Source organism: Convolutriloba macropyga, chromosome 10, assembly GCF_964194025.1.
Source record: "Convolutriloba macropyga chromosome 10, txConMacr16.3, whole genome shotgun sequence".
Lineage (NCBI taxonomy): Eukaryota > Metazoa > Xenacoelomorpha > Acoela > Convolutidae > Convolutriloba > Convolutriloba macropyga.
This window is the reverse complement of record NC_134477.1, coordinates 42,766,710-42,787,338: the sequence shown is the minus strand read 5'-3', so window position 1 is coordinate 42,787,338 and position 20,629 is coordinate 42,766,710. Positions and strand designations below refer to the sequence as shown.

General features: G+C 39.1%; 1 protein-coding gene across 4 annotated transcripts in view; it reads left to right on the top strand.

Annotated features, from left to right (window-relative positions):
- The window catches only part of LOC142348143 (uncharacterized), a 55,435-nt gene that overhangs the window by 13,283 nt on the left and 21,523 nt on the right, over positions 1-20,629 (top strand). For all 4 annotated transcript variants that reach the window (XM_075399352.1, XM_075399351.1, XM_075399349.1 and 1 more), the window contains exons 4-8: positions 3,337-3,437; positions 9,399-9,829; positions 10,529-13,290; positions 13,708-13,924; positions 14,175-14,447. In XM_075399352.1, coding sequence (XP_075255467.1) covers positions 3,337-3,437; positions 9,399-9,829; positions 10,529-13,290; positions 13,708-13,924; positions 14,175-14,447 — 3,784 coding nt within the window. The remainder of the gene's footprint in view (positions 1-3,336; positions 3,438-9,398; positions 9,830-10,528; positions 13,291-13,707; positions 13,925-14,174; positions 14,448-20,629) is intronic.

Genomic DNA, 20,629 nt, shown 5'->3' with positions numbered 1-20,629 from the left:
TGATTGCTGGATTTGCAACAACACTACTGACAAACTGTCTATGAAAACTTTTTTTAGTGCGGAGCAAAAAAAATTTTAACATTTTGGTAAAGTGTATTAACACTTTATTAACACTTTGGTAAAGAACAATTAACACTTTGGTAAATTTTCAGGAAAAAAATTATCTACAACTAGATTTTCAGTCAACGTTACCCTTTGTAATGCAACCACAATAGCGAATGACGACAGACACGACAAAATGGTTAATTAAATGAGAAATAATATTCAATGTGTAATTGATTTTTCTATTTTTGTATAAAACGGTATTTTTTGTGAAAAAAATTCAGAAGATGCAAACTAAGCCATTTGAAATTTAGTTTAAAATATTTCAACTAATGATGCTTAAATTTACTTTTATAAGTTTCAAAGAATATAGAGTCTCCGACAAAATTGAATAAGTTCTCCTAAATAATTGAGTCTAATTATTATATTCTGTAACAAACTCCGGGCTAAAGTCCAACCATTATTATTGTCTACACTAAGTTTGTTTTTTTTTAAATATTCAAAAGCTCTAAAAAAGCAGAAATTTTTAATGAACTAACGAATTAGTATAAAAATTGAACCTACTTTTGAACGTACTTGTGAATTGAACCTACATGTGAACCTACACATTCTTTATGAGAAGAGCTGAAATTCCAAACCAAAACTAAGCCATTTTTTTGCAGAGGAAGTTAAGCCAAAGAATTCAGCAAACCTGTTTTCTATAAAAAAGTGAAAAAGTAAAACAAAATGGTAAAAGTCAGCCAAACACTTGCACAAAATTAAAGTTCGATAACTCCTCGAATATTACGAAGTTCAAAAACCCTCCAATTATTATATTCTACGCTCTAAGCTCTCTAATGATACCACTCAATTCTCTCCCACGTAGCGACCGGTTACTTTGCACAGAACAAAAACCCAGTTGAGCATATAGAATCCCCCATTAAATGGGATTAGAGCAAAAAAACCCTTAAAAGCATAAATTGTCTCAAATTCATTTTCCCTTATTGACTAATTTAAGTATTCGGAAAATGATGAAAATGTTTAAATAAGGCCTGTATGGTCCTCCAATTTTTCAAAATACAGCTTTTTCGTAATCTTTAACCCACGTTTTGGATGATAACACTAGCTGGAAAAACTTTAAGATGATAGCAGAGACGTGATTTTGGCAAGCACATTCTCCAATATTGGAATAAGAAGGCGAAACTAGAATATATTTGTTCCGAATATATTTGTTGATTTTTGTTTTTTTCTGAGGAGTTATCGAGGTTTAAAGTTTTGTGTGAACACAGGACATTTGACATGATTTCGTTCACTTATACTATTCGTTCACTTCATTTCGTTTGAGATTTTACTAAACTTTTGAAGTCCTATAGCATAGACTCATTGACTAAAAGTGCAATAGGTTCCTCAATGAAGAGTAATTGAACCTATCTTGTGCTTTGAGTGGACAGCTAATGGCTGTTAAGACTTAAAAAATTCGAATTCTTTTTGAACATTAACCGAACTCAAACTTACTTTTTTTGAACTCTGTCATTTCGAGTATTGACAGGACCTTCATCTTTTCTAATGCAACCAAAATAATCTGTATAGCAATTTTGGCTTCTAACTATTGATTATTATGACTTCAATGCCACGAGTTTTCATAAGTTTTTTTTTAATTTTTGGATACTTTTCTCTCATTATTTTGGTTCCTTTTGAAACCTTATAAGATTAACATAATGCTGATAATTTTTGTTTGCTTAGAAAAATGTTTAATAGATCATAGAGAAAAGTTCAGAGCAAAGCTTATGGTTCAAATGGCTTAGACAATTTCTTGCACTTTTCTATTGAATTTTTGGTTTTTGCCTGTATTTGTTGTTATTTTCAAAACCATTAAACTTATTGTGATGTCTCATTGATAACCTAAGAGTGGCAAACGTCATAGTCGTGCCATTGAGGTATAACTCAGCGTATTTATTGATTTCCTTTGAGTTCTATTGAATTTAATGGGTTGATTTTACGTGTTTTCCAAAAAAGTTTCGTGTTTTTCATATACATGTTGATATTTGTTGATTTTCTGAAATCATTCTATTGAACAAAAAAACTGTTAAAGAATATTTAAAGATAGAAAGTTTTCGCACTTTTTACGGCTGCGAAATTTTTCCTTCTTTTTTTTACTTTGGTGTTTTTGACTGTTTTTTATTCTTTTTGTAGTCGTAAAACGCTGAGAGGTCTCATAAGCTTCTAATTGAGGATTGAGTAACTGATGTTACACAATGCAGTCAGTTTATAGCGAATAGCTTTAAATTTTATGATATTCGTTTTTGAGAAAATTTTGTTAATTTTTCAATTTTCGTTGTTCTTTTCTAAAATGATTTTTTTTTAGCTTATTCGCGTAATAAGAGATCCCAATCATTTTCAAATAAGGACCAAGTGAATTTATTTAGTCGTTCAATATAATTTTAGCTGAATTAATATAGATAATGATTGAAATAAGAGAAACAATATTCAGATAAAGCTAATGATTTTAATTGCTTCAATAATTTGCAATCTAATTGTTTTTTTAAGGTTTTCTACAACTTTAGTTTGTTTCTATGGATTGTTCTAAACAAATACAGGTCTTGTCGGATTTGTAATGACTTTTTTGTGTTGCTTTATCAAAAAATTTTTAATCTTTATCAAGGCCATGGGTTTTTGAGACGTAAGAAGTTATTAAACGTTTTTAAAAATGTTGATTGATTTTTGAATTTTGCCTCATTGTTTCTTTTTGTCGACTTGTTACCTAGTCCCATTCAAGAAAAATCCCATCTGCTGTGTTAAGACAAAGTAAATTTGTGTAGCTAAGGTTTTATCTGATTGCATTTTGACGTTTTTACAAGGTGCTTTCAAATTTAGACATAAAGTTTTGCCGTGAAGTTTTTGTTTTTGCTGATTTTTTTGTCTCGTAGTCTTTTTTAATGGCAGATCTCGTGAGCGCTTTAATGAGGCATGGCATTATGTAATTCAATTAGAAAATTGTGTGGGTAAAAATTTTTCTAACTCAAACATATATTTTTCATTATCTCTTCATTTGTGTAGATGAGCTGTGGTCGGAACATCATTAACGAGCCTCCTTGTTTCATTGTTTCATGAAATGTTAGAATTTTTGAAACAGTAAAATCAATCAGAGAATTAAACTTAAATTGTGTCGTTTTGACATAGATAATGAAAGTCAAACAGGATTCTCTTGTTTTGGAAACGTTTAAATCTATTTTAATTCCTTATTTGATTGTTTTTAACACATTTGGACAATGTTATCTTTATATATCTTTATAACTGTTGTTTTCATGTCTTCAGGTGAGCATAGTGAGTCCAGAGGTGCTGGCCCGCATGATGGAGATCTGTGCCAGAGACATGCCAGTCACGGATTACGGGATACAAGGCGAGCTCATGAAAAGGTCAGGTTAAAATCATTTCGAACTTTTAGCTTTGAGCTGCATTTATTCAAAAATAACCTTTCCTCCTCAAATCTTTCGACAAACCGTTTGGCTGAACATTGAAAAAACCACACTTTGAAACCGAAAAGAAAAAACGAAAGAAGAGATTGAACTTTCCACTTTTTCAAAAGGGAACCCAAGTTGAGATCCCACACCCCAATGACCTTCGATCAGAATCATTCAAACGCTCATGTGGTTTTTGTGCTCAATTTTGTTATGAATGAGACTTAGAATAGAGACTTAGGAGAGACTTAGGAGAGACTTAAAAGCTGGCTTTCCTTGCTTATGTTCTTATTATTTCACATGCTTAACTCGACCGCCGTTTTCTATGTCGTATATCTAGCACAGTGAATTTGTTTTTAACAAGTATCACAGATGTCTGGACTAACTAACATAAGTCAAAAGAAGACACTTGGCACTGCCTGGGGACTAAAAAATCAGAAGGATTCGCCAGGGCCGTATTTAAATGCTCATGGGTGCAACTCTGCAATTATCCAGAGATGGCTTAGAGTAAATGTGATTCTGATCACAATCTTTTTATAAGTTATATCAGAAACACGGTATTATGCCATGATGGAGCCACGGGGAACTGGCGGTGACCTCCAGCACTCAAAGGCAAATCTAAAAATAGATGATAATTAGCGATACCGTGCGACAATAATTGTTGCTAATCACGATAAATTTCTTAATACAAACAAATAGAAAATCTCTTTAAAAATTAAACTAATTTGAGAGACAGTTACTCAACAATACAGAGGAAAGTTATAGTAGTCCCAATACATAACCAACAAAATATTATAGTACCCAGGTCGAGGTGAGCGCTCGAAATCGTCCTGGTACAGACCATTTCGAGCGCACGCTAGTCCATTGTAAGCTCAAAATTACAAGGCAAATTCAAGCGCATGAACGCACTTGAGTCTGAGGAGGGACGGATTCGAGCGCGCTTGAGTCTGTTTAGAGGCGGATTGGAGCGCACTTGAGTCTGATCAGAAGCAAATTCGAGCACACTTGAGTATGATCAGAGGCGGATTTGCACAGACCTGAGTCTGATCAGAGGAGGATTCCAGCGCACTTCAGTCTGAGCATAGCAAATTTGGAGCGCAAATGAGTCGGATCATAACCAATTTCGAGTACACTTGAGTCTGATCATAAAGGGTTTGAGCGCACTTGAGTCTGATCATAGGCGGCTCGAGCGCAACTGGGTCTGATCATAAACGGTTCGAGTGGACTTCTTGAGTCTGATCATAAGAGGTTCAAGCGTAACTGGGTCTGATCAGAAACCATTTCGAACCCAAGTGGGTCTGATCAGATATAATTTCGGGTGCAAGAGAAGGGATAAAATGGCCAACAAATGTTGGAAATATCTCAAACCAAACTGAAAAGGCGACCCATTGAGATTTTTCCAGTATTTTCTGGGTTGTGTTTTTCTCCTCCTTCTCTCAACCAGGCTGGAGACAGGTTTTTGCGGAGTTACAAACAAACAACTATAGGAGATGATAAGCAGAGCACACAGACAAAAACCAGGCTCAAGTGTCTGATCAGGAAAGCAGGTCTTTTCGAGCGCAGAGAAACTGTCGAACGCGCTTGAGTCTGATCAGGGACGAATTCGAACGGAGGTGGGTCTCTCTGGGAAAGCAGGCCTGTTCGAGCGCATAGAAACAGTCCAGCGCGTTTGAGTCTAATGAGAGCCAATTTGGAACTGACTTCGAGCGCACAGCAAGTGTCGCTGGCGTTTGAGTCTGATCAGGGGCACTTTCGGCCCGGGTGGTCTGATCAGAGGCGCTTCCGGTCTGAGACGGTCTGAACCAGAACGATTTCGAGCACACACTTTGACCTGGAGAATCCCAGTAAGTTAACAAACCACAATTTATTAACAACCCAAAACAGCAGAATTAGACAACTTTATCCGAGAAAGCCAAGTGATCTTACAAAAAAGTAGGTATGACCAAAATTAAAGCCCCTTGCTCATTTCCACTTAAAATTGATCAGTTAAGGTTAGGGCAGACACAATCAATTTAAATAATATCAAAGTCTAACAACGTAGTTATTCGGAAAACTCGAGACGTAAAAACTCAGTTGTCAATTTCAGAAAACGAGAGCTACCTGTCTTTTTACACCTATTTTCAATGTGACTAAAATGTGCTTCCTAACAAACTAAATTGCAATGAGAGACATGCAAGCATTGTGTTTTCAATCTGATCGGCAGAATAAAAAGGTCACTAAAAATATATCAGAAAATTTAAATGCTTTTTGAGCATTCCGGATTTTTCAGAACCTAGACAAAAAGTTGAAATTGCCATATTCCTGCACAGTAGGACATTGAACTTTCTCTTCAGATATTAAAAGGAACAGCGTCACCCAAAAAGTAACAAAATTTAGCAAAAATGTTGAAGCGGAATGAAGAGCCACAGTAGAAAAACAGTACTTTTGATGCCAATGAGAAGATGGCTTGAATATGTATTCAAAGAAATCGGAAACCGCTAGAATACACTGATTTCAGATTTTAGTCAAGGAATAGAACAACAAAAGTTTGAAAAGCGGAAAACTAATTCATAAGCAGATCCAGCACAGGGGGGCCATTTATCACAAACCTGATAACCACTCCTGATAATTGGCCAAATTTACCGAGAGTTAAGAATAAGATGAGAATGAGGAAAAACAGAATAAAAGGCGTTCAGAAAAATTGTAGCCGAAACTTGAATAAATAAAAACTAGCCAATTGTGTATTTTGAGATATTAGAAGATAAAAATTTCTCGTTCGATGCTAACACAAAATTGAACAACACAACATGAGTTTGTCCGAAACTTTTTGAGCCTGTAGATTTTGGAAAATCCTACTTTTCTCACAAAAGTGTCGCAATTGAATGTGTTAGAACTTGAATTTTGGAAATCGGTTCCCTACAAATCGTTGGTGAGATTGTTGGCTTGCGATTCAACGCCATTCTGCGAGGCGCATATTTTGGGAACAAAAACGGGAGGGCGTAGAAGTTGAGCAGGTGCAATAATGATTTTCTGAGTAGGATCGAATTTGTAAAAGTTAGTTATCATCCGGTATTTACCTCAGTGTGAAGAAACTTGGTAAGGAGTTATTATATACTTGGGGCAAGTTCCATCGATGACGCTTTTGGAAATTTGTTTTTTAGATAACGCGGGGGGACTTTAAACTTCCAGATAAGGCTTAATTTCTTGAGTTGAGTGGTTGACCGATTGACAAATTGGTGACGTCATTTGTCGGATACTGCTTTTGTTTTAGTTTGAATAGCTTGAATAGAAGTCAACAACGTATATAGAAGGCGTTAATGTCATTCAATTGTTCTTTTGAAGTCATAAAAAACTTTACGTAAGAAATGCTTAACTAATGTGGTCCATAATGCGAAGTGAACAGATTGCTTTGTTTGAATTTTCTTGTACGTTGTTGCTTGATTAGTTAGTAAGAAGTAGAAACGCAACATAACCAAAACAGTACCATAAAAGAGTTGTCACTTAGGAGTTAATCTGTAGAGAAGTTGTGATAAGAAAAACATTGTTGAGAGAATTGAACTGACTTCATAAATTCAGAACACCATTTGCGCGACTGAAAATCAGAACACCAGAGAACACCGGAGAATCGCAGTTAGATCACGCGGCCTAATTGACAGCCTGTAGAATTCAGAGAACTGGAGCTCGGTAGTTGTGAATTTGTATAGAAAATTAAAGTTGTGAACCATATTTTATAAAAACTCTTGTTGTCTTTTGATTTGATTTTGTAACCTTTTACATTTCTTGTTCACTCATTTGATGTTATTTGATTACTCAAATCATTTCATTATTCCAACTAGAGTTTCTTACAGCCGACAGGAGCAACGTGGGGACAAAAGATACCTCCAAATAGAAGTCCGAGAGCCATCAAAACACCCTTTTCAATTTGTTAGAGTTTTGGGCGTTAGTCGGTCCCCAGCTAGTCAGCCTAATCAAAGTACAAAATTCTACAGTACCATCCAAAACAAGAGAAGAGATGTCTTTTCAACAATTGACTTTGAAATTCGAATCAGCCCAAACCGATCTGTGCCCGATTTTGTCTGAGTTTGAAGCTGCCAATTTTTAGGAGAATGAATGACAGGACAAAATCTAAAGATTGCGTTGAAAGGTTGAAATTAAACAAATCTTACTCAAGTTCGGCACATCTCCTCAAAAGAAGAAACGTGATGCTCACTCAATTACCATATGTTGTTTTAACCAGAAAAAAAACTCACAAGGCAAAAAATTCTAATCGCTAAAATCATCAAGAAAACAAAATCTTTTAAACTGACAAGGTGAAAAAATACAATAATCAGGCAAAGTGACACAGCATAATAACACTGAAATAACTCCTTAAACCATTTAGCAAAAATTAGTTCTAAGATTTTGGGGCTGTACAAAAACGAAATAACGAAACACGAGAAAGAAGCTCAGAAAGCAGAGACCCTTAAAGAAAGAAAAGCTAAAGCACCCAACTTGGTGAAAGTAAAGAACCTCATTAAACCTAAAAAGCAGTAGAAAATCCATGCGAATTACTTCGACTTCCAAAAGCCAACTCAACCAAACGAAATACTTCATGTACCCTACAAAAACATAGCGAGATTAAAAAACTGAAACCCGATAATCAAACTTTTTGTTTCCACATAATATGAAAACTCACTAACCGAAATGAAAGGAACATGAAACAAATCTGTCGGAAACATCATACTCGTCAGATTTCTTAGATACCCCGGAATAAATTACAATCATCACCGACAAAAAACCCAGCCGAAACATAGGAAGAAAACAGAGTTTGAAAGAACTGCTGGGAAAGTCCAAAGCAGTTCAGTCACCAAATGAAAACAAACTGCAGCCGAAAATCAAAGCCAACCGTGAGACCCATGCCACCGAAAAGTGCGACACTACTTCCAAAAAGTTACTTTCGTACCTAAACTACTAAGCAAAATATAAATTGCTTGATATTTATTAATAAACAATTTTAAAAAAGTCGAACGACAAGCTAGAAATTGATTTTCAATGAAATACTAGGAATTCAGGCAGGTCGACTCTCTCTAGAGCAAATCTGAAGTGTTAAACCAAGTAAGAAAATCTAACTAAATGAAAATTAGAATAATAAAAGGTTAGTAGTAAACCAAGACGCACCAGAAGCACGGGTCACAGAAGATGTCTAGAGAAACTAAATATTGTGGTTTTAACCAGCAGAAATTTTATAATGCTGCGCGAGATTAGCCTCAATAAAGCGCCCCTAAATAAGAGCGGAGAACTTCCCCACATAGACTAGAAGTCTGATGAAAAGAATGGAGGTCGCTGCAAACCCACCCGACACCCACGATTCTCAAACGAGAATCCACCACGCAACCGGAAACCGAACTGACAACTGTGACGATCGATCTGGAAACTATCAGGCCACAGTCAAATTCCCGGTACAAGGGAACCAGATGTGAGACGGTCAATCCCCTTTTCGATAATTGACGATAGACTCCAACTCACAATAAATGGACCAGGCCTAATCGTACTGATAGACTCAGACATTTTCACTGAGACCCAGTGTAAACATGATATCATAAGTTGTTGTTGAGATACAATTCTAACATTTTATAATTCTTCTTTTCAGCCGAAAAACTCTCCATTTCTAACATTTCAATGAGGGAAGCGTCCGAACACTCACATAGGTCTTTGATTTAAAACGATTTTCTCAAATTTGCGATGTTGTATTCAGCAGTTAGACACATCTATATATTTTTTGATCGATCAGATAATGAGAATGGTCAGTATTTGAAAAAAGCATCAATAGTTGCACACGGAATTTTTATGTATAACAAATTGTCAGAAAGATCTGAACTTCAAAAAAAGAACTCTTGCAGATTAAAAAAGATTCGGGAAAATTTGATGTGAACAGTTCTAACGTTTGCTTTTCCTTTTTAGTCTTCAAGACAGCCAAGTTGCCACATCAGAGCTCACAAACAACGATGACGGTACCCTAACGCAGACTCAAACACGACAACTAGACGCTGGTCAACAAACATTTACTCTCGAAAGCAGTGTCACACTATCGCGTGACAAAGTTATGGCAAACGGCGGACAAAGTGAGAATCCAACCAATCAGCAAGCTAGAATTTTGCAGAATATTCTAGAAGCTTTACCTGAAAGCATAGTCTCATCTGATGCGTCAGCATTAAAACCAGGCAGTGCAGTTCAGAACAAAAGTAGTGAGAATAGAGATGAAACGTACGAAATACAAAGTGGAGTTCCGAATACTCAAAGTAGCAAAGCTGTAGTATCATCTTCAGCAAAAGGGATCATGAAAAAAGAGAGTGCTGGTTCGCAAAATACTAAAACTGCGACAGAATCAAAAGGTATATACATAATTTCAGATCTCTTTCCTTTCATCTGAGCAAAACTTTGCCATTAAGATTTCAAAACTTTTCATATCCTTCTGGGAAGAAAATAATTTGTCTTATTGCTTACTTGGACCCTGCTGAAAATCTGAATCCAGACTTAGCACGTATAAATGAGCACGAAAAGCGCTGTCTTCGTTGTCCAGTACTGGATAAATCCAAATACAAATTATTTAGTCGGCAATAATTAAGTCTGCATTATTTAGTCTTGACCAAGACTTGGTCTAACAGTTGCAGGCTAATTCACAAGTCAAGAACAGTTTTTCAAATAGTTTTGAAAATATTGGACGTTTAGTCGATCTGAAATTCAAAACATTGTTTGGAAGTTGCTGCGCAGAACAATTAAAAAACTATAAAATCCCTATCTTTGCAACAAGAAAAGGAGTCAAAGCTACTATCGAAAACGTGGGGCGTTAGAAAAACTTTGGAAATTCAAAAATTGTACTCTAAAGTTTAAAAAATTGTTTTTGGACCAGGAAAGTAACGTGCAAGTGTTGCCCAAGTCTTGGCCAAGAGTTGTCAAGAGTGCAAGACTCGTTTTTAGACTTGCCAAGAGCTGGAAAACGAAATAAGACATGAATTTAGACTTTGCTTTTTTTTATTCAATTAAGATCTTCACTTTCTTTTCACATCTCTATTTAGTTTGCTTCACTTCAGGTGCTGCAGACACAAATTCCACCAACTCATCTAAGAAATCAAAAGATCGAACAGCCAAATCGAACCGAGTCTTCACTTCCAGTCAGCTTTCCCACACCCATCGAACTGACGAACCAAAAGAGCAGGATCTCATGTCTGCATCAAAACGAGAGCCATCGACTGCAACGGCGTCGAGTCGCAGAATCTCTTTCGATAACGAGTCCATGAAACTCAAACCCGACTTTCCCATCTCAGAGGTCAAAAGCGCTCAAACAGCACCAAAATCGAATAGCGAAAAGATGTCCAAAAGTAATGAAAGTCACAATTCTGATGGAAAAAGTGTTCAAAGTGATCAGTCACGTGCTTTGCACCAGAGCAAAGTTACAGAAGCTTACCAGGTTGCTAGGGTGAAAAAACCCAAAATTTTGAAAGCCCCGGAGGAAAAACTAGATGTGCCAAGCGACGTTGTTGTCGCTGGTTCGGGAAATCAAGTATCCCGCAGCGAATCGAAAGATACGTCAAGCCGAGGTGGAAAAAGTTCCCGAGAAACCGAAACCAAAGCCAAATACGAGGAACCGGCGATTCAAGTTACGAATGCAGACCACACTTCAAAAAAGTCGACAAAAAGTCGAACTTCACAATCAAGCAAACAATCGGGTTCGACTAAAACATTTTCCGAGAGCTCGGCTTCAAATGAAGCAAACACGAAGAAAAACGAGGCTTTAAACGATAAATCAGAAAAATCAGCAAAATCACAGGACACAGAGTCAAAAAAGAGCAAGAAAAAAGAGCAACAATATCCAACTGTAATTTCGGAAACAATCGCTACTAACGAGGTACGAGCTAAGAATCAAGATTCAACCGAAAATTTTGAGAAATCTGAAACCACACAAACGATTGAAGTCTCATCAACTGCGTATGAGCCAATGAACACGACAAGAAAAACAAACATTTACGAAATGTTGCCTAAAACAGAAGCCAATATTGAAAACAATTCATTGCTTAAGAGTCGACCAGATACTGTTGTCAAGGTCACATCCGAAACTACGTCACGTACCGGCGAGACCATCGATGTTACATCGACCTCTAAAGGCTTGAAAAGTCACAAAGGTTCGAAGAGTGCTCGAAGTGAAACGACAGCATTATATACTATTCTGAAAAAAGGAGAGGTCAAAAAATCATCCGGATCTAAATCTAGTCGCTCGAAAGTTTACCAGTCGGTTATGATGCCCTCAATCATGAGTTCGGATAGTGAAAACCCACAAGAGCGTTCAAAAGTTGACAAAGAAGTTATGATGCCTTCTGTTTTGGGCTCTGATAGTGAAACCGCCCAGCAAAGCGATGTCCAGTTTTGCCAACAAAGCCCGTTGCTTGATCAAACACCCATTAAGTTGCCCAGCGAGCCAAAAAGCAAGAAAAGCAGAAGTTCTCTAAAGTCGAAAAGCAGTAACGGAAGTCGGAAAAATCGGTTAAATTCGGCTCGATCGGCTGGATCTTCAGCAACCGGTGATACCAATTTCATTGTTCGGTCAAGTACTCGACATTTGGGGGGCTCGGAAGTGCTATCATCTGTTCATGATCGAACGAATGATACAAAGACCAGTTCCAAGGAAATTAAAGGTGCTGTTCATTTGTCGTCGGCCGAGTCTGATTTGAAACTTAGGGTTGAAAAAGAGGACAGCGGGGTCCTGACCCGGGAGTCTCTTCGAACCAGTGAAATAAGCGGGCAAAGTGGAGCTGGAGCCGAGACGCTGAACAAATCTTCGAACAGAAGAACTTCAACCCGGGAAGATCTGTTGGAACCGAATCAAACGGCGAACAGTCAAAGAAACCAGACAAAATCAAGCAGTACAATTGACTACATTAGCATAGATAAAAATGATTCTTCCTACCATGTTCGCACAATTGACGAAACAACCACCGACGACAGTTCCCGAAGAAGCTCGCGAAAAAGAGGTCGACCTAAGCTGGACTCGAACCGCATCCCAGAGGATGAAACTGTAGCAACAATGGAAAAGTCTTATGTTCAATCTGCTGATATTAAAACTACGGAGCTCGAAAACGATACAATTAGTAGGAAAAGTAAAAAATCGCGGAGACAGTCAGTTTCGAAACAAAAGCCTGATGATCAAAAAGACGAGTCACCCGAGTTGATCGTGGCATGGCCCTATGTAGCGTTACATAACAAATCTGAACAAAAGAAAGAAGAACAGTCAGCAATTTCTCAAAGTCACGTTTCTGAAATAGGATCTCAAACGAACGACAACGGAACAACAAAAGATTATGTCAAAAGTCCTGCAGTTTCGATTCATACGAATAATGACGACTTTGTTACTGCTGGGGAGGTTTCACCCACCCAATTTTACCGACAGTTTCAACGAAAATCATTGGAAGACAACCCTAGCATTACAGTCATGCAATCAAAACGAGCTGACACGAAGTCAACTCGGAATTCCGATTACGTAACCGCGCCTGACGTTCAAGACGAACGTCATACTTATGACGTAATTGACTGTCAACCGAGTGCCGCTGATTTATGTTCAGGGAAATCATACAGTGAACGGATAACAGCTTCCGATTTGAAATCGGGTAAAAGTTGCACAATTGTAATCACTCCATCAGAATCTCAAAACCAGTTCTCAGATATGACTGACTCACGTGAGCCTCCGGCTATTCCTCCCAGAGTTCCACTGCAAAGATCCAGAGAGGGTTCAGATATTTTGTCCGGTCGCTCCAGTGGTAGAAAAAGCAGCCGGAAAAGTTCACTGAAGAGATCGATCAAGGTAACGTGCAAATCTATCTCAGTATTAAATTAAAATTCGCAATTTGATTAGGCAGAAAGAAACTAAAATTTTTCATTTAACTTTTTGAGGTAAACAACTTCACAACTTGTTGTTATTGAAAGATAATCGCTAACTTAGCCCAATAAACGTACTCTAATCTATAGCAAACCGTGACATTAGACGAAAAAAATTACAATACTGAATTTTATAACCGGAGCACTTTTTAGGTCAAAGTAGTGGAACTTTAAAGCCAATATAAGCCTTGAGGTTTTTGAGATATCTTAAATTTCTCGCAACCCTGCGATTAAAAGATTACAGAACCATCGTCAAAATCAGTTTATTGAGCTTGAACTTCGACCTAATTTCAGTCACTGAGTCTTTCCCATTATCCGTGATTTTTGCGACGTCTTTTGTCAGGCCTTAGATGTCAATGAACGATCAAACCTGTCGTCCGAGTTTGTAAGGACAGCGGGACCAGGAGGCTCAGTGTCATCAACCCTGCTTACGCCCACACACACCTGCATGAGATCTGACCTCTCATCCAAAATGATAACTGAACAGCCTACAGTGACAAGAGAAGGGTCACATTTGGGTGTGAACAATCATTATGAGGAGATAGCCGAAAGCACGAGAAGTGAGTTGAATGAGTTGTCGAAAAGCAGGACTTTCTGAAGAAGTCAATTTTGTCGTCAGATGAAAATAATCTAAACTTTTATTCGTTTACCTTACAACGATCTAGTTCCTAGTCACGATTTGAAAACGAAAGTAACATGTTTAATATGTATTACTAGTTAATTAGGCTAATCGATTTAATTGGCGCGTCATTGTTTCCGCAGAAATGTTTCAGCAGCACTTGATGACTTTTGAATAAATCTTGCTTGTAGAAGAGTTGATGTCCGCTAGAGCAGTATCAGAGAATGAATACTCTCGCTCTCACATTGACTCAGAAAGAGGAACAACTCAAATGGCAACCATGAGAACCGACGCATCCTCCAAAAGGTCATCCAAGAACTTTGTTCATTCAGTTTCTGTATCACAACCACCGTCAGTTTTTAACCAATCAATTTGCGAAGAATCGGACCAGTCGCAAGATTTTGATGGGAACGCCGAGCCGCAATCTGACGTCAGAGAGTCAATTGATAGGGGCGGGGAACCAGGTTAGGTTTCAAATCGCAACTTTACGCAAACAAAACGAGGAAAAGAGGAAAAATTGTGAGGAAAAAAACTTTTATTGTACAGTTGCTTCTCCTTTCAATACACGCACATAGAAAATTTGTTTATCGTATCCAATGCTATTGCGGCAAGACTCATCTAAACTTACAATAGACTTTAAAATAAAACTAACATTATGTGGCAAAAGTCCATTTTGTGACTATTTTTTACGAGCATCTATGGGGATTAAGGCTGTAAGGGGGTTTGATTGTTCTCAAACGAAGTTTGCTGCAATCGTAGTAGTCCTGTGGTCTTTATAAAACGATTTTTCATTTGACCGATTTTTTTTCATGTAAATTAATAATATAACCGAAAGGTTAAAGTTTACATGCCTTGAGAATAATCAGGAATATTTATTGAAATAATCAAAGTTAACCCTTTCAAATTTTCGTCCTCCAAAACGAGATAAACAGGTAACACACAGAGGGCATGGAGTGGATGGGCAGCCCTCTAATAACTGTATGTCTGACTACTCTCTAAGTATGCAATTGACCAAAACTGCTTCGTGGAGTCAGTTTCATGGTGTGAAGGGTGGTTGGTAATCTAAAAAGATTAACCCCATCAGTCACTCCCACCCCTCAGTCATCCCCTTCCGCTACCCCCCCCCCTCCACCAACACTCCCACCGTCCACCGTCCTGACCTCTTTTTTAACCCTCCCAATCCACCCCCAATTTGACCTGTTTTGGCTGAGCGCGATTATGAACACTCAATTCTGAACTTAAAAGACTGCATTTGGCGTCACATTGGTTTGCTTACATATATTGTTTAGAAATGAAATATCTCGCAATTACTGTGAATATGCAATTTCTTTCATTAACAAGGATGTAGAGAGCACAATATTCACGAGCCAGATCAATTGCCAATAACTTAAATTTAGGAATTTGGAACAAAAAATCTTTAGGAAACTACTTTACTTGGGAGTCACATAAATTCCTAATTTTGCTGTTGATTTTTGGAATTTTTTCTTTATGACCGGTACAAACATATTCAGAATTTCATTTAATTTCATTCTTGATTGCGAAGATGAAAAAAAGTAAGGAAGCATCGAGGAAAGAAACAGTCTAATACTTTTGCAAATTCTCGATTCTACACTTTGATGTTCTTTGTTGGGTTATGGGTTTTCGGAAGCGGGATAAAAAGCGTCTTTAACTAAGTAGAAAATTAATTTCTCAAAATGAGGGAATAACAAGAATGGTACTTTACAGTAGAATTTAGAGATTTACAGGAGAAATCTGATTTTTAGATCAAGATGGTGATTAATTGCTCTTGAACGAATTTCATAGCAATTATTGTAAACGTGTGTGTCTTTTATGCAAAATTTTTGATTGACAATTTTGACTTTTCGAGTGACCTTTACGCCCTTTACTTTTTGCGTTTCACGTGATCTAAAAACCTCTCTCAATCACAATCTCAAGCAGTTGAACTCAATTGGCGGCAATTTGAACTGGTGTCATTTTTTACTTTAAATCTTAATAGTGGTATATGTTAATCTCTAATGTGGTTATTGGTAGCCCACTATTTAACTTCTTAAACCCATTTAGGCTCTTAGGCTCACCCTCCCTCCTTTCTCCCCCCCCCCCCCCCCCGCTCTACTGAAGCAGGCTGCAATTGATTAGAGCTCCCACTAGTCGTTAGAGAGCAATTTTTTTGACGTTTAGTCGGTAATGTTTTGATTTTGGGGATGAAAAAAGCTCAAAAATTAGCTGTATATATACCCATTATCAGTGCGCAAAAGTCAAAATACAAACCTAACCTTAGCACCATGATTTACAGTTGGGGTCGCAAGGGTTACCCAATATAGTTTGCTTCTGCAAATTTCCCAGAAATCAGTCGCAAGGTGTACCAAAGATGGTATGCATTTACACATTTCCAAGAATTTGTTCACATTTACGGTGGTATTATAATCATTCAATACATGCTGGGAAGATTCTACATCAAATATTCTCACTCTAGTTTTAGTTATCTAGATTCACCAATTTGAACCGAATATTGATTCTTAGCACCATTTCTTCACGATTCATTTAAATAAATTCTGTGTTTAAAATCACTTTGCTCTTGACTTTGTAATCTGGTAAGTTAAACTTTCTTTCGATTTCTCACTAAGTTCAAGACTTTAGTGTGATCAATTTTCTAACAACCCCAATCAAACTTGAGCTGATTGCGTAGAGTCGGTACCCATCAAAACAATTCTGATTGTTTCAACCTTATATACGGATAAGGATTTCGTGAAGATGTCCGCTGCCATTTTCTCAGTGGGAACCTAATGAATTGAAATAGTCCCATCTTCTGTCTTGTCCCAATTGAAGTGAAATTTTGTCTCAATGTGTTTGCTCCTCTTGTGCATGACTGGGTTTTGGCACAATTTAATACAACTCTGGTTGTCCTCTCCAATTGCTATTGGATGTTTTTGTTGGATGCCGAAATCCTCCAAAGTTGTTTCAGATACAAAGCTTCTTGAACTGCTACTGCCATGCCCTGATATTTTGCTTCTGATGAAGAGAAAGCAGATTTGGCCTGCTTCTTGACACCGCAGCTGAGTGCTGCGCCACGGCCGTTGAGCTTGAAGTAGTAGCCCGTCACCAGACCAGTCTGCATCACTTTCCCCTACTAAAGCATAACTAGCTTCTTTGTGTCAGTAAGTTTTAAACTTTTTGGACCTTGAAGAAATAGCAGAAGTCTTCTTCCGCACATCCAGTGTGGATTGGTAGGTGCATTCATGTGTCTGGACAGAACGTTGACTGTGAACATGATATCTGGCCTCTTCTGTTTGGCCAGATACAGAAGTGATCCAACCAAACTTCTGTAGATCCTCTGGTCCGCTTCTTCGTCTCCGCTTTGTGCTGTCTGAAGTTTCCAAATCAAATCAACCGGAGTTCTTGAGGGTTTTCCTTGGTCCATTTGAAACCGCCCAAGCATTGTTTCTTTGTACCGTTCTTGGTCGACAGTAACTTTGCCCGCTTCTTGTCTGATTCTTGTTCCCAGAAACCAGTGTAATCTTCCTCTGTCTTCTATGTGAAATGTTGCCTGGAGTGCCTTTTTGACATCGGTAATCACTGTCATGCTTCCTGATGCTACTATGATGTCGTCAACCCAGACCAAGATGAAGGCGTGACCCTCTGTCTCTGCTCTCCCGAACAAGCAATGGTCATTCCTGCTTCCGGTGAGCCCCTATCTCAGTAGGAAATTTGCCAGTTCCCTATACCAGTTGTTAGCTGCCTATATCAAACATTAGATTGATTTATTCAGTCAACATAATAACTTCCCTCCATCAGATTCTTATTTTGTGAACTCTTGTGGCTGTTCCAGATACACTACTTCCTCTAATGGTGAGTGCAGGAAAGCCGTCTTGACATCAAACTGTTGCATCACATGACCCTGCTTCGCTGATTGTTGAAGTAGAATCCTGAATGTCTCTGGCTTACAGGTAGGCGCAAAAGTCTCAAAGTAGTCCAGTTCTTCCACTTGTTTGATGTCTTTCGCCAGATAGCGTGCGTTGTATTTGTTCACTTGACCACTGGGTCCCAATTTCACTTTGTACAACCATTTGCCCGGTATGACTTCCCTGTCTGTGAGTGGTCTCACTGGGTTCCAAGTCTCGTTGACTTGAAGTGCCTTGACCTCGTCCTTTATTGCCCGGTGACACTGATCCCAATTGTCACCTTGCTTGGCTTCAAAAAGTGTTATGGCTTTCGCACAGTCACCCTCAGTCACAGCAAGATGGGTCCTGACTTCTCAACAAAATGCGGAACATTCTTTGCTCGTGTCCCTCGTCTGGGCTCTGCCCTGTCCTCTTGCTCCAGTGCCTCTTCAAAGAAGCCAACTGTCTCTGACTGTGCGAAGTCCTCCATGTCACTGTCATCCAGCGACTCAGAGTCTCTGAGACTCCCTCTTGTTGCTGTAGATTCTCCATCTAGTGCTGCTTCCTCAACATCCGAGGCATCTTGTCCCAGTATCGTTTCTTGAGTTTTCACGCTCTCTGCGTCATGCCACTCCTCCTTTATTGCAGTAGATGTGCCCTGCTCCTCTTTGTTGCCATCGCCTTGATGACCATAATCTGGTTGCCAGATCCCCAGTTGCTGTTACCCCTCATCTAGTAGGTTGGGCGTCTCTGTGTTGACAGGGATTGAGACGACTTCTAACTCCTTGATGATCACATCTTAAACTGCCACCACCTTGCTTGTGTTGGGTACGTATACCAGGTATCCGTTGTGGCCTTCAGTGTAACCCACAAACTTTCCTTCCAGTGCCTCGGGTTCAAGTTTGCTGACGTCTCTGTCCCGCTTCCCCATGAAGACTGTGCAACCGAAACTAGATAATTTACTAATTGAAAGCTTAAGTTTAATACCTCCCCACATCATCTTGGGAAGACCCGAGTCGATGAGCAAGCATCTTGCCATCTCCAGCAGTGTCCTGTTGCACCTCTCAGCTAACTCATTCTGTTGTGGCGTCTCTGGTATGGTCCTTTTCTGTAGAATGCCTGCATCTAAACAGTACTTCTTGAACTGTTCTGAGAGAAACTTCTTTTCTTTGCATGTTCTTGTCTCAACCTCTTGGGCGTCCCCACACTGAGAACAAACTGGCCAGTGCTTCGCTCTTTGCCTTAAGCAAATCCGCAAACACAAATTTCGTGTACTGGTCTGCAAGCACAATGCAGAACCGGAACCCTGACAGTGACTCTACTCTGAAAGGTCCCATCGCGTCTGTGAACATCCTCTACAGTTTCTCTTCTGCTTGGATCTCGGCCACTCTTGGTACTGGAGTCTTTGTGATCTTGGCCAATGCGCACACATTGCATACATCATCGAGTTCCCCACTGTCTCTGGTACATTCCTGACCAAAACCTCTGGATTCAAATGACCCAATTGTCTGTGCCACTTCCTTGCACTGTCAAAATTCACGCTGTTGGATTCTAGAGCGCTGCAGGGTAAGTAAAACAAATTATTTTCTTTTGTTAGTTTTACCCGAGTTCCCTTCTGGAGTTTAATACAGCTAATTCCTTTCTCGAAAAGGAAGCTATGTCTCACTCCGTGCATCTTGAGACTGATAAGAGGTTTGAAGAATAGTAAGGCACACACAAAATTTTTTTGAGTTCGCATTGAATTTCCCCTTTGTTTGAGGGTATGCTGATCCTCACACAGCCTCTACCCACCACCCTGGAAGTCTCTCCGTTGGGATTTCTGACCATTGATTGAATGGGCACAAAGTACAAGAACGCGTTGATGTTCGTCACTATGTGATCTGTACAATCACTGTCCAATAGCATGCCTGCTGTCCTCCACTGGGTAAAAACTGCCCAGTGTTCCTTGTCTGGTGACTCCAATGTTAGACCCATTGCCAATTATTCATAACTGACTCCATCTCTTTGCCTCTTGCATGCTCTGTCTAGGTGACCTTTCTCGCCACACTTGCTTCATTGTGCTGCTTCTGTTCTCCTGCAGTCCTTTGCAAAGTGTCCAGGGATCCCACACACAAAAGAGTTTTCTTTCATGGGTCCCTTCTTGAAGTCACGCTTCACTGTCAGCGCCACTGAACCACTTTACCACTTTTGTCTCTGCGCTGTGCAATCATGGAAGTTGTGCAGCCTTTTCCTCGGTTTTGTGAAGTTCGCTGCCGGGTTAAATCTTTCCTGTATAACAAAACATTCCTACCTCATTGGCAGACAATTAAAGACCAAGGCGTTGAAGAGGGTCTGTGAGACCGGTTCCCCTGCTTTTGTAGCCTTGTGAGCAACTCTTGACCTCTGATGAAGAAGCATTCCAAATTGTCAGCATCCTCGAGCTGCAGTCGAGCAAGCTGTGCCACTAAAGTCACCACTGTCGGTGTCTCCACACTCAGGAATCTCTCTTGCAAAGGCTTCCAAGCCTTTGCTCCGTCTCGGATGCCGTCATCTCCCACACAGTCATGTCTCAGCATTAGGGTTGTTGCACCTAGAATCAGTGCCAGATGGCACCACATTGTTCCGTTTTTCCTGGATGTCTGCAACTTCCTTCTCATATGCATTCTTCAACACTTTGTGGTTCTTTTTCTCATCTTTGCTCGCCCCATTGCCTAGTGCTGCAGGCTCATTGGGTTGATCCTCTGTTCCAAATAGTGTTTTTAGAGTCCCTTCGTCTGCATCTTTGCCAC